Source organism: Notothenia rossii (genome assembly GCF_949606895.1).
Source record: "Notothenia rossii genome assembly, chromosome: 3".
Lineage (NCBI taxonomy): Eukaryota > Metazoa > Chordata > Actinopteri > Perciformes > Nototheniidae > Notothenia > Notothenia rossii.
The window spans coordinates 45,436,761-45,451,549 of NC_136901.1; the positions used below are offsets into that span (position 1 = coordinate 45,436,761).

Sequence of the window (14,789 nt, forward strand, 5' to 3'; positions counted from 1 at the left end):
CCTTTAGGTTAACCAGGGGCATGGAGTTCTGTAGGGTGTGAACATCTGGGTTTAGTCCGTGGGGGAGTGCTTAAGTCCGGGAGTCCGGGGACTCACGGTGTGCAAGGTTATGGAGGTGCCCATGTCAGGGACACATGCTGGAGGTCTGTGGTCCGTCCTTTGGGGGTCTTGGAGGGGCCACAGAGAGGAGATTTCCCCGGTCTCTGTCCTGGATGAGTGAAATAAACAGAGTCTCCATGTCAGGGACACATGCTGGAGGTCTCTCTCCCGAGAGTGGACGTCCATTGCCTGTAAATTGGTCTAACATTAGGTCTGTCACTTTGGCTAACCGCACCACTGTCTGTCGTCTCCCGCAAGTGGACATCCATTGTCACTTTGGCTAACCGCACCACTGTCTGTCGTCTCCCGCAAGTGGACATCCATTGCCCCTAAATAGGGGAAGGGTAATAACCAGAAAAGCATGACATGGGACCTTTAAGAAACATATTAAGAAAGTATCCAATACCATTAAATTCAACTTGCCATTTTTCTTACAAATGAGACCTTTCTTAACGGTCAAGTCTGCAAAGTCATACCTCCACTGTATGATTCTATCCCACATTGAATACTGTTTGACAAACTGGTCGTTTGCTTGTGCCACACACCTGAAACCAATAGAGCAGCTGTTCAAGAGAGCTATCAAGGTGTTTGACAGAAAGCCAAATGCATACCACCACTGTACCATCCTTGAAAAACAAAATTTCTTGAGTTTTTACCATTTTAAGTCTTTTAAAAGTATGTGCTTTATTTATAAATGTTTACATGGACATGAATGTGCATTGTCCCTATTCAACTAAACAATTAAATGAAATGAGAAACTAGAAAGCAAGTTTTGAGTTTACAGCTCAGATTATTACAGCAGCAAGAATCACATTTACTGAGAACACAGAAAACTAACGGCCATCACAATGAAGTCAAAAATTGAACATGAGATAATATTATAGCAGAGTTTCACTAGAACAATGTTTGTTCAAACAAAACAAGAACGTCACAAATGTATTTTTATCACTTCTCATACCAAACGTGTCTTAGTGTTTTGAACATCACTTGAAGTAATAAATAAAAAAGTACCAAAAAGGCAACTAAAACATTTCAATTGAACATAAACGTAGAATAAAAACTATTAATTGAACATCACACACAGAAGCAAATACGGTTGTGTGGCAACAAACATTCTGAACTTGATGCTCACTGAAATTGCATCTGCACACATGACAGATAATTGATTAGGAAGTATAATATATACAGACCAAAGATCAAGAGATGCTTCTATTTACAGGTGTTCCCTAAACGTCTCATTCACAGGCTGCTGGTAGACAGATCATTGTTGCGTTCAGGAACGCAGCAACAGTATACATTTGCTTTTATTAACCAGAGCACTCACATGTAGAACTAAGTTAGTGAGGGCAGCCGGGTTTTGGGGAAGTCTGAATGTAGTCCATAAAAAAAATGTTTATTAGAGCGTAAAGTCACTATTGGTCAGCTTTACATTTGGAGAAAATCAGGGGGAATGCTAGCTTGACTCAGAAAAGGATCAGATGGAGGCAGAGTGAGTGCGCTGGTGGGATCTAAGATTACCACCTTGAAAAATGGTTTCCCCACACTCTTCACACCAGTATGGTTTCTCTTCTGTGTGAATACGATGATGGATCTTAAGATGACCTGATGTAGAGAATGTTTTCCCACGCTCTTAACAGTTGTATGGTTTCTCTACTGTGTGAATGCGCTGGTGGTATTCAAGGGTAACTTTTTGAGGAAATGTTTTCCCACACTCTTCACAGCTGTGTGGTTTCTCTCCTGTGTGAATACGATGATGGATTGTGAGATCAATTGATTGAGCAAACGTTTTCTCAAACTCTTCACAGTTGTATGGTTTCTCTCTTGTGTGAATGCATTGGTGGTATTCAAGGGTAACTTTTTGAGAAAATGTTTTCCCACACACTTCACAGCTGTGTGGTTTCTCTCCTGTGTGAATATGATAATGGACCAGAAGTCCTCTTGGTGTAGTGAAATGTTTCCCAGACTGGTCACAGCTGTGTGGTTTCTCTCCAGTGTGACTACGATAATGCCTCTGAAGATTACCTGATGTAGTGAAATATTTCCCACATTGGTCACAGCTGTGTGGTTTCTCTCCAGTGTGAGTACGATAATGCCTCTGAAGATTACCTGATGTAGTGAAATCTTTCCCATATTGGTCACAGCTGTTTAATTTCTCTCCAGTGTGACTACGATAATGAGACTGAAGTTCACTTGGTCGAGAGAAGTCTTTCCCACTTTGGTCACATATGTGTGGTTTCTCTCGAGTGTGGATGTTCTGGTGTATTGAAAGGCTGCCTTTTCGAGAATATGTTTTCCCACACACTTCACAGCTGTGACGTTTCTCTCCTGTGTGTATGCGCTGGTGGTTTGAAAGGCTGCTTTTCTGAGAAAATGTTTTCCCACACACTTCACAGCTGTGTGGTTTCTCTCCTGTGTGTATGCGCTGGTGGTTTGAAAGGCTGCTTTTCTGAGAAAATGTTTTCCCACACACTTCACAGCTGTGTGGTTTCTCTCCTGTGTGTATGCGCTGGTGGTTTGAAAGGCTGCTTTTCTGAGAAAATGTTTTCCCACACACTTCACAGCTGTGTGGTTTCTCTCCTGTGTGTATGCGCTGGTGTGTTGAAAGGCTGCTTTTTAGAGAAAATGTTTTGCCACACACTTCACAGCTGTGTGCTTTCTCTCCTGTGTGAATACGATAATGGACCCGAAGTCTACTTGGTGTAGTGAAATCGTTCCCACATTGGTCACAGCTGAAACGTTTTGGTTCCTTTTTTCTTCTCTGTTTCTAAAAAAGACAAGACAGATAAAGAGGCTATGAGAGGCTGTGATGCAGATATATCTAAAAACTAAAAGAAGAGTCTGTAAAATAAACCCCACAATGTTCAAGTTTGATTTATCATTAAATAAAAGTACAGGTTTAAATACATACTGTTATACACCTGAACATGAGCAGGAGAGGACTCTTAAAAGTAGAGACCCTACATACTTTTATTACATGGCTTAGTTGAATACTCAATTCTGATTGGCCAATTCAGAACACGTGACACGTTGTTAATCCAGTAGTACAGACCGCTGTCAAGGACTTATTGACCGTTGTTAACGACGCTCACATCTGCAGAAAGAAGTCCGTTCGATTTAACTGTGTACTTTTCAAACTGTTTGCTTGTCTTTAGTTTTCCATTGTCTTCCGAATGCGAACAACGTGGAGGATTTTAATTTTAATTAAATAAATAAAATACAAATAAAAAGACGAGAGGGAAAAGAAAACAGCAGAGAAGTAAGACAAGAGGGACAAGAAAACAGCGAAGAAGTAACAGGGCAGAAACCCTCAACATGGAGCTGCGATCCTTTTTACGCAATGTTCCAGACATCAAACGGCAAAACATATTCAGTTAACAGTTCCTTTGGCATTAGGGCAGGGATATCTAGATACTTTCCAAGGTTTGACATCTTGAATTGTGCTACTTTTAAAGCAAGCAACAATGTTTTCAAATCTGAAATATAAAAACTATCGAAGCAGTTCCTGCCGTTGCTACGTAGTCTTAGCGGATGCATATCAGTTTAAATCAATACAATTATTTACTAAATCAATAAAAGCATTTCAAAAAAAATTGGGGGTCATGTCGTGACTTTGTTGAGAATGTGGCCTTGTAATAAGCGGGATATGTGCAGCGAGGCGGTCATTATGCAGAACACCCTTCATGTAGAGACACTACATACTGATATATACCTGAACATCAGCAGGAGAGGACTCTTTAAAGTAGAGACACTACATACTGATATACACCTGAACATCAGCAGGAGAGGACTCTTTAAAGTAGAGACACTACATACTGATATACACCTGAACATCAGCAGGAGAGAACTCTTTAAAGTAGAGACACTACATACTAATATACACCTGAACATCAGCAGGAGAGGACTCTTTAAAGTAGAGACACTACATACTGATATACACCTGAACATCAGCAAGAGAGGACTCTTTAAAGTAGAGACCCTACATACTGATATACACCTGAACATCAACAAGAGAGGACTCTTTAAAGTAGAGACACTACATACTGATATACACCTGAACATCAGCAGGAGAGGACTCTTTAAAGTAGAGACACTACATACTGATATACACCTGAACATCAGGAGGAGAGGACTCTTTAAAGTAGAGACACTACATACTGATATACACCTGAACATCAGCAGGAGAGGACTCTTTAAAGTAGAGACACTACATACTGATATACACCTGAACATCAGCAGGAGAGGACTCTTTAAAGTAAAGACACTACATACTGATATTCACCTGAACATCAGCAGGAGAGGACTCTTTAAAGTAGAGACACTACATACTGATATACACCTGAACATCAGCAGGAGAGGACTCTTTAAAGTAGAGACACTACATACTGATATACACCTGAACATCAGCAGGAGAGGACTCTTTAAAGTAGAGACACTACATACTGATATACACCTGAACATCAGCAGGAGAGGACTCTTTAAAGTAGAGACACTACATACTGATATACACCTGAACATCAGCAGGAGAGGACTCTTTAAAGTAGAGACACTACATACTGATATACACCTGAACATCAGAAGGAGAGGACTCTTTAAAGTAAAGACACTACATACTGATATATACCTGAACATCAGCAGGAGAGGACTCTTTAAAGTAGAGACACTACATACTGATATACACCTGAACATCAGCAGGAGAGGACTCTTTAAAGTAGAGACACTACATACTGATATACACCTGAACATCAGCAGGAGAGGACTCTTTAAAGTAGAGACACTACATACTGATATACACCTGAACATCAGCAGGAGAGGACTCTTTAAAGTAAAGACACTACATACTGATATACACCTGAACATCAGCAGGAGAGGACTCTTTAAAGTAAAGACACTACATACTGATATATACCTGAACATCAGCACGAGAGGACTCTTTAAAGTAGAGACACTACATACTGATATACACCTGAACATCAGCAGGAGAGGACTCTTTAAAGTAGAGACACTACATACTGATATACACCTGAACATCAGCAGGAGAGGACTCTTTAAAGTAGAGACACTACATACTGATATACACCTGAACATCAGGAGGAGAGGACTCTTTAAAGTAGAGACACTACATACTGATATACACCTGAACATCAGCAGGAGAGGACTCTTTAAAGTAGAGACACTCAGTGTTTCCCACACAATGTTAATACTTGGGCGGGCCGCCCAGGTATATTCAGGCCCGCCCAAGTATATTTCGGACCTTTTTTTATTTTTTTTCTCCGTCCGCGTGCGACGCCATCTGCGAGTGATTAACTAATGGACAATGAGCCCTCGCTCTACGTCACCTGTGCCTGTTCGCTCTGCGGTTGATTAACTAGCGGACAATAATCCCCCCCTGTTCGCTCTGCGATCGATTAACTAGTGTATGATCCCTCGCTCGACACCTCCTGTTCGTGCTGCCATCGCGTGGAGGGAAACGAGAAACGGAGAAGACGACGTTAATTTAGAAGACGCGGACACTAAGGTAAAGTAACTATTTTCTCGTTATTGTGTTGTTGTTTTCTGACTTTGGTAGGAGATTCGAATTATTTGAAGTTAGTGGCAACTAAGAGTGTATTTAACGTAACCAGGCCAACTTTGCTGGGTGCAAGTTACGTGTGCTAAATTAAATATAAAAAAGATTATAATTTGTTTTCTCTTCGGGCTATGCCAGTTAGAAGGACACAGATTAACTGTAGCTAAGGTTAGACTGTTAATTTCCCCTGCATTACTCCTCAGATATGAGTATTCAAAAATATTTTAAGAGAATACGGCGTGAGGATGAGGAGGAGAGACGAGGAGAGGAGGAGGGACCACAGGTAACTTAGCCAATGTTAGCATTTTGCTTGCAATGGCAATAATAAATGCATAAGTCTCAATAATGATATATGTCGGTTCATTTGACCTGAAATTATACAATTGCAGTCAACAGTGAGTTGCAATGCAGAGACCAAACTAGATTCAAACTTGTTTTCAATTCTAGCCGGTGGTCAGTGAAGATGCTGGCACAACTAGTCAGAGTACTGAGGGAGAGGCAGCAGGTCCCAGTGTGGTAGAAGCAGCAGCAGGTCCCAGTGTAGAAGCAGGTGCAGGTCCCAGTGTGGTAGAAGCAGCAGCAGGTCTCAGTGTAGAAGCAGGTGCAGGTCCCAGTGTGGTACAAGCAGGTGCAGGTGAACAAGCAGCACAGTTCCAAGCATCACAGACACATACACAGACATAGTATAATAGCAAGGAGAACTCTACCATTTAAATGCAGTAATAACAATACATTATTTTCAGATTCCAAGCATCGCCACTCAGGATGGAACCCTGATTGGCTTAAAATGCCACAGTTCAAGAATTGGCTCTACCTCACCCAGCATGGTATGAATGGCATTTGCAAGTTCATATTTGTAATAAAACTTATTTTTTGTAAGAATTAACACGTTTTTCTTTTTAAAAAGGAATGTTTTGCCGAATCTGCAGGCAACACAAGCCTCCAATAAAGAAAGGCCCCTTAAAACGGGCTTTCATAGAAGTTGGGATTCTTGTTTTCCGCAAGGATTATATCGAGCGCCACATCTCCTCAGAGCCTCATCAATATAGTGTTAAGCATCAGGTCTCACTTGCATCAGGTATATCATTTTTTTATGTAAAGCTAATTTCTGCAACCTATCAACCATGTTTGGCTCATATAATGAATTATGTCTTTGCTCTTGGTCTAGGCTACTCAGTGATGCAGGCTTTTGAGCCCACAGTTATTATGGAGCATGAGGCCGTCATAGGTGGATTCAAATGTCTTTACTGGCTAGTAAAGAACGAGATTGCTCACCACACCAACTACCCTAAGCTCTTAAGTTTAGCTCAGCTTTTGGGTTGTGATTACTTTGAAAAGCTGAAGGTAAACCTAGTACAAAATGATGCTTGTGAAACTAAGAACTTTAACCAGCTAAATGTTAAATGATCTCTTTTTCTCAGGTGGATCAAAGAAACAATTATCAATCACACAAAATAGTGGATGAAATGCTGGAGATCCTTGCAGAGATAGTAGAGTCGCCTATTTTGGAAGAGATAAGGTCATCTCAAGCAATCAGCCTAGAGGTTGATGAAACCACAGATGTATCTGTAAACCGCCAGCTGGATTTACATGTTAGGTGGGGTATTTTTTAAAGGAATGATGTGCATTTAAATAAAGATGTAGGCCTAGTTAAACTTAATATTTATTAATATGTGTGAAAACCTATACATTTTTATTTTAGACACCTGGATAAAGAGGGTTATGTTTTCAACCACTTCCTTGACCTGGTAACTCTGGAAGATGGGAAAGCTGACAGCGTTGTTGCTGCCATCAAGAGTGTACTACAGAAGAAGGATCTCCCGGTAGACAGGCTCTACGGACTCGGGACAGACGGTGCAGCAGTGATGACGGGTATGGAGTTTATTGTTAAATCTAATGGATTGTGTGAAATGTGTATTGTCAGCTGTTATTAAAGGAAACAAAATGACGCCCTCAACACTGCATTTAATTCTTAAACTTAGGCCGTCTGAATGGAGTGGCAAAGCAGCTCACAGACAGTTTTCCAAAGCTGGTTTCTGTAGCGTGTGCTGCTCACAGACTAGCACTGGCATGCAAAGATGCCTCAAATGCTGTCAGGTATATGGCAAACTTCAGGAACCACCTGCAGGAACTGCACCTATTCTTCCGAAATAGTGCAAATAGGTCAGCCACACTGAGTGCTGCCGCTACCACTCTTGGTCTGAACGACTTGAAAGTCAAGGTGTGTTTTCACCTATTTTCATAATACTATTGTGGTGTCATATTATTTACATATATTTTACTTACCAGTGTTTCTACTTGTTGTTAGGAGGTGAAAGATACAAGGTGGCTATCGCAGCACCTAGCCGTTCAAAACCTCCAGAGGAACCTTCCAGCTGTGCTGGCTGCTCTGGCGGAAGAAGCGAGCACAAGGAAGTGCCCAGTGGCAAAAGGTCTATACACCTTCTGTGCCACATACCGCTTTGTGGCTGCCCTCTACCTTCAGGCAGATGTGCTGCCCCACATTGCAATGCTGTCCAAGGTGTTTCAGAGAGCTGATGTGAACTTTCTCCACATAAAGGAGCAGGTAGATTACAAAGAAATGCATTTGATGCTCCCAGTTATTTGCATTATCCATCCTATTATATTGTTGTCTTTTTCCACATTTAGGTGCCAGTCACACTTGTTACTCTGAGGAGAATTCTGGAGGCAGGCGAGACCCAACTCCCCGGAACGTTCCTTGCTCGCCTACACCAAGACTTGGACAACCCAGGCGGACTTGGGGCGTTTAACATTGCCGGAGAGGAGGAGAGGATCAGGAGGGGACACGGAATTCTGGAGCGCCCCCGGGAAGATATGTGGGCCAGATTTGTCAGAGATGTAAATACATCCCTTCTTACTTTTACATTCCAATATTTATTTTCCTTGAACTGAAAAATGTATAATATCATTCCAGTTCCTCAAACCTTACATCTGCAGCCTGGAGAGCAACATTGAGAGCAGGTTCCAGCATATTGAAGTGCTGGGGGCCTTCAGTGTCCTGGGTCCAAAGGCAGTTACCTCAAATGATGTAACCAACATTTCAATGTTGCAGACCCTTGCCAACAAATTCATCCCAGGGCAGGATGCCACAGTTATCCAAGAGTGGACCTCCTATAAGCAGCATGTTCTTGAAGGAACATTTAAGGTTGGTAAATTCAGTGCATGACATTAAGGATTTTGGGAGATGGCCCTGTGGGCCATCTAAGCTAATTTACAGATGGCCCTGAGCCCAATAGAGATTGCCCTGAAAAATGCACGCGGACGAAATGACGCACGAAGGGTTTGGGGGGCCTCCCCCTAGAACATTTAGATTTTTGCAGGTCTTAGATGCTGTCTGGTGCATTCTATAGACTGAATTATAAGATGAACCACCACAATATTACAATTTCAATTGTATTCTTCATTTCACTTGTTTGTGTTTGCTCGCTTGCATGCCCTGCATAGCTATAATAAATACTTAAGTTGTTGGTCAAGACACTTTCCATCTGTTGAAGGCAAATGCCTTCCCAGATGTAAAAAAGTAGAAAACATTACATGCAGTTATAACTGCCAAAAACAAACATTATTTACGCTATTATGGCCCCTGTTAAAAATGTTTGTAATGTTATCTACTAGGGATGTAACGATATACCGAATATCGCGGTATCGCGGTAAATAAATTTCCCAATACCGTCGTGAGACTGACAAAATCTACCGCGATTTTTAAAAAATAATAATTTGAAAAAAAATTTTTTTTTTTTAAAACACTTTTTTTTTTTTAAACCTTTATTTAACCAGGTGGTCCCATTGAGATCATCGATCTCTTTTTCAAGAGAGACCTGTCCAACATGGCAGCAAGTAGGTTACAACATGAAAATAAAACAACAGATAACACAAAAGGACATCGTATTTACAGGGCTACATTTACACACCTAGAGACATTGACAAGTACCAACCATATAGTTATATCTCGCCATGTCAATAAGCTAAGTTAGACTTTTTCGCTGTCCGTCATTTTGACAGACAGGATCGTAAAATATCCGTCATAATCCCGTATTACCCGTCGGGTCTGAACAGTTCACGATAGAGCATGCTCGTGAACTGTCAACGGGGGGTGGGGGGGGGCGGTGTTATGCCGTGTGTGCATGCACCTCGCGGGACGCGCACAGCGTGAAGCAAAACCTCCCAGACATGTATTGATCTGTACGGCAAAGTACGGTTTGGGAACTATATCATTTCCTTTTGGAGGGCATGCATAACACGGCATAACACCAGAGCCTCGCTGCGGGGAAACGTTGGCGCTGTTCCGAGTTTGTTCTAATCTGTCAAAATGACAGACTGCTTTCAGATTTTTCCGTCATTGTTAAATAAAATATTCGGTTAACGCGACCACTGGTGTCCCAGCAACATCAGTACCAAGCGAGAGAGTTGTTTCCAGAGCAGGGGATATTGTAAATGCCCAAACACCCCAGCTTATAAATACCTGGAAATGTGGACATTCTCATATTCCTAAAAACCTGTCTGATGATGCTGAGTGAGTGACTAGTGAGTTTGAGTTGAGTTACTTGAAAAACTAAAGTGAAACTTGATTTATTTTATTGCAGGGTCTGATTATTAAATGTCCTTGTTTATTTGTGAGATGCAGTGGCATAAAGAAAATGCTTACTTTGTTGGGTAGTACCAGTAGGTACAAAAACACTGGTTTTCTTGTTCCAGTCTGTTACTGTCACTTTGTTTTTGACACTTTAAAATACTGCTATCCTACAAAAAGGCTGTAAAAATCAGATTTATTATGTAATAAAGAAATATTTTCCGAATAAAAAAATGTTTTATTGAAAAAAGAAAATTGATGATTTTTTTTTTCTTCCCTTTATTATTCAATATCGCGATAAATACCGTACCGTGGACTTGTTATCGCGATATTATCGTACCGTGAGTTTTTGGTATCGTTACATCCCTATTATCTACTGTAAGTTGGTCGAAGGAATGCCTCCTCATCTAGAAGCTGACCGAGCAGACCCGAGCAGCCGAGTGCATCCGCGAAGCACACACAATGGCGACGTCAGAGTTCCTGTTAGCAAGCTAATCTAAATCTCTTTGGTCAAAATGTCCGGTCAAAAATTATTTCCCTTTAGCGCGATACCGCGTCAGTTGCGCCACTTATGTGACAGACAAGAAGAGTATGTGACAGACAAGAGTATTCAATTCTAATGTGTAACACTTAATGTGGAGAAAGAGATGTGCTGTATGGGTTGACTGTGCATTGATCTGTTGCTAATGCCTCGGGGTTCCGGTGGGCATGTAAACAAATGCATAATGCTGCGGCTGCGCTATACTTTGTGGCATCACCCAGTTGCATAGCGACACTTATTGTTTAGGTCACGGTGTCTTTTAATAAGCAGGTAGTCATATCATTAGCTAAAACTAGCTGGATCTGATCGATATGGAAATAAACGCGAGTGAAGTCTAATCTGACGGGAGAGAGAGATCAGCTGCTGCTGACGAGTCGACACGCAGCTCTGCATGATCACATGCAGCGGTGAGCGGAACAAAACACACACTTCAGGTTAGAATATCACACGTAGCTATTTGAATTACCTCTCAAACTACCTAAACTAGTTAGAGATATGTTCAGTTTTACTGTCGGGTCACTCATTACTGGATCCGCGAGCTGCATGATACTGGTATAATAGATTGCCCGATCGGGCAACCAGCAGGTGAGGCTTCATGGCCCGAGCTAAATACTAGATGGCCCCGGGCCATCGGGCAGTCCTTAATGTCGAGCCCTGAAATTCCTAAATTAATATGAACTTGACGGTTAGAATTGCTTGTTTTGACATCTGTAAATGTTTCAATTATACTGTATACTAATTTGCCCTGCCTTGGCTAATCTCTGAAGGACAAGACGCAAGCTGAGATCATGCAGCTCCTGGCCAGTGAAAAGGACGAATGGGCAGAAATATACCCAAACCTCAGCCTTCTCTCTTCAGCGGGGTTGGTCATCCCTGTCTCCAGTGTAAACTGCGAGAGGGATTTTTCTACGATGAACAGGGTAAGTGTCATTCCCTGTTGCATGTCATTCTGTATAGTTCATTTAAAACAAACTGTCTGTTTTACAGGTGAAAACTGACATGAGAAACCGACTGAAAGGGGAGCACCTGGCTGCATGTATGCGGATAGCAGTCAGTGGACCAGCACCAGAGGCATTCCCATACACACAGGCATTGGAGCTGTTCTTCAACAAACCCAGACGGATTAAGTGCTCTGACAAACAGTGCCATCTTTGTACAAAATGAATATTGCCATACAGTAATGTAAAGTTAATGAATAAACATGTTGTTAAAACTTGTTGTTTGTCACATGTGTGGCACGTCACAAAGCCCGCCCCGCGGTCCGCTCGCACCGTGCTCCGCTCGCAGCCCCCCCCCCCTGGCACCTTCCCCCCCAAGTATATTTCAGATCTGTGGGAAACACTGGACACTACATACTGATATACACCTGAACATCAGCAAGAGAGGACTCTTTAAAGTAGAGACCCTACATACTGATATACACCTGAACATCAACAAGAGAGGACTCTTTAAAGTAGAGACACTACATACTGATATACACCTGAACATCAGCAGGAGAGGACTCTTTAAAGTAGAGACACTACATACTGATATACACCTGAACATCAGCAGGAGAGGACTCTTTAAAGTAGAGACACTACATACTAATATACACCTGAACATCAGCAGGAGAGGACTCTTTAAAGTAGAGACACTACATACTGATATACACCTGAACATCAGCAGGAGAGGACTCTTTAAAGTAGAGACACTACATACTGATATACACCTGAACATCAGCAGGAGAGGACTCTTTAAAGTAGAGACACTACATACTGATATACACCTGAACATCAGCAGGAGAGGACTCTTTAAAGTAGAGACACTACATACTGATATACACCTGAACATCAGCAGGAGAGGACTCTTTAAAGTAGAGACACTACATACTGATATACACCTGAACATCAGCAGGAGAGGACTCTTTAAAGTAGAGACACTACATACTGATATACACCTGAACATCAGCAGGAGAGGACTCTTTAAAGTAAAGACACTACATACTGATATATACCTGAACATCAGCAGGAGAGGACTCTTTAAAGTAGAGACACTACATACTGATATACACCTGAACATCAGCAGGAGAGGACTCTTTAAAGTAGAGACACTACATACTGATATACACCTGAACATCAGCAGGAGAGGACTCTTTAAAGTAGAGACACTACATACTGATATACACCTGAACATCAGCAGGAGAGGACTCTTTAAAGTAGAGACACTACATACTGATATACACCTGAACATCAGCAGGAGAGGACTCTTTAAAGTAGAGACACTACATACTGATATACACCTGAACATCAGCAGGAGAGGACTCTTTAAAGTAGAGACACTACATACTGATATACACCTGAACATCAGCAGGAGAGGACTCTTTAAAGTAGAGACACTACATACTGATATACACCTGAACATCAGGAGGAGAGGACTCTTTAAAGTAGAGACACTACATACTGATATACACCTGAACATCAGCAGGAGAGGACTCTTTAAAGTAGAGACACTACATACTGATATACACCTGAACATCAGCAGGAGAGGACTCTTTAAAGTAGAGACACTACATACTGATATACACCTGAACATCAGCAGGAGAGGACTCTTTAAAGTAAAGACACTACATACTGATATGCACCTGAACATCAGCAGGAGAGGACTTTTTAAAGTAAAGACACTACATACTGATATATACCTGAACATCAGCACGAGAGGACTCTTTAAAGTAGAGACACTACATACTGATATACACCTGAACATCAGCAGGAGAGGACTCTTTAAAGTAGAGACACTACATACTGATATACACCTGAACATCAGCAGGAGAGGACTCTTTAAAGTAGAGACACTACATACTGATATACACCTGAACATCAGGAGGAGAGGACTCTTTAAAGTAGAGACACTACATACTGATATACACCTGAACATCAGCAGGAGAGGACTCTTTAAAGTAGAGACACTACATACTGATATACACATGAACATCAGCAGGAGAGGACTCTTTAAAGTAGAGACACTACATACTGATATACACCTGAACATCAGCAGGAGAGGACTCTTTAAAGTAGAGACACTACATACTGATATACACCTGAACATCAGCAGGAGAGGACTCTTTAAAGTAGAGACACTACATACTGATATACACCTGAACATCAGCAGGAGAGGACTCTTTAAAGTAGAGACACTACATACTGATATACACCTGAACATCAGCAGGAGAGGACTCTTTAAAGTAGAGACACTACATACTGATATACACCTCAAAATCAGCAGGAGAGGACTCTTTAAAGTAGAGACACAACATACTGATATACACCTGAACATCAGCAGGAGAGGACTCTTTAAAGTAGAGACACTACATACTGATATACACCTGAACATCAGCAGGAGAGGACTCTTTAAAGTAGAGACACTACATACTGATATACACCTGAACATCAGCAGGAGAGGACTCTTTAAAGTAGAGACACTACATACTGATATACACCTGAACATCAGCAGGAGAGGACTCTTTAAAGTAGAGACACTACATACTGATATACACCTGAACCCATATCTAAAATAAGAGTCTGTAAAATAAACCCCACAATGTTCAAGTTTATTTTCTCCTTAAATAAAAGTACAGGTTCAAAGTCCTTAAATAACCCATATGTCCCCCAGTGTAAGGGATAACAGTGTTAGGAATATATTGTGATGAAGTGAACACTAACCTGAGGTCTGGGGGTCTCTTTGTTCTCCTCCATGCTGCTCTCAGTGCTCCTTCTCCTGCTGGGTCTCTGAAATAAGTATGAACACTACAGTCAACACAAAACCAATCTACAGCTAAGAAGTAGCTTAACAGCAGAGGTGGGAAGTCCACTTACTCAAGTACTGTACTTAAGTACAACTATAGAGGTACTATATATACTATATACTTTACCTGAGTATTTACATTGTATGCTACTTCTACTCCACTACAGTTCAGAGGTACATGGTGTACTTCTACTCCACTACATGTATTTAAT

At 41.4% G+C, this 14,789-nt stretch overlaps 2 protein-coding genes across 2 annotated transcripts in view; one reads left to right on the forward strand and one right to left on the reverse strand.

Moving 5' to 3' along the window:
- Positions 1-1,406: 1,406 nt before the first annotated feature.
- Positions 1,407-14,789, reverse strand: part of LOC307033516 (uncharacterized protein) — a 42,122-nt gene continuing 28,739 nt past the window's right edge. The window contains exons 6-7 of the mRNA XM_079672029.1: positions 14,496-14,561; positions 1,407-2,863 (exon numbers count right to left, since the gene is read on the reverse strand). Coding sequence (XP_079528155.1) covers positions 1,730-2,863; positions 14,496-14,561 — 1,200 coding nt within the window. The 3' untranslated portion in view covers positions 1,407-1,729. The remainder of the gene's footprint in view (positions 2,864-14,495; positions 14,562-14,789) is intronic.
- Positions 5,508-8,852, forward strand: LOC307034521 (zinc finger protein 862-like; the record flags this gene model as incomplete). The annotated part of the gene is made up of 10 exons (XM_079673348.1): positions 5,508-5,614; positions 6,409-6,492; positions 6,573-6,743; positions 6,834-7,009; positions 7,087-7,262; positions 7,368-7,537; positions 7,648-7,886; positions 7,974-8,231; positions 8,315-8,502; positions 8,624-8,852. Exons 2-10 carry the CDS (start codon positions 6,453-6,455, stop codon positions 8,850-8,852), a joined length of 1,647 nt encoding a protein of 548 aa, XP_079529474.1. The 5' UTR covers positions 5,508-5,614; positions 6,409-6,452.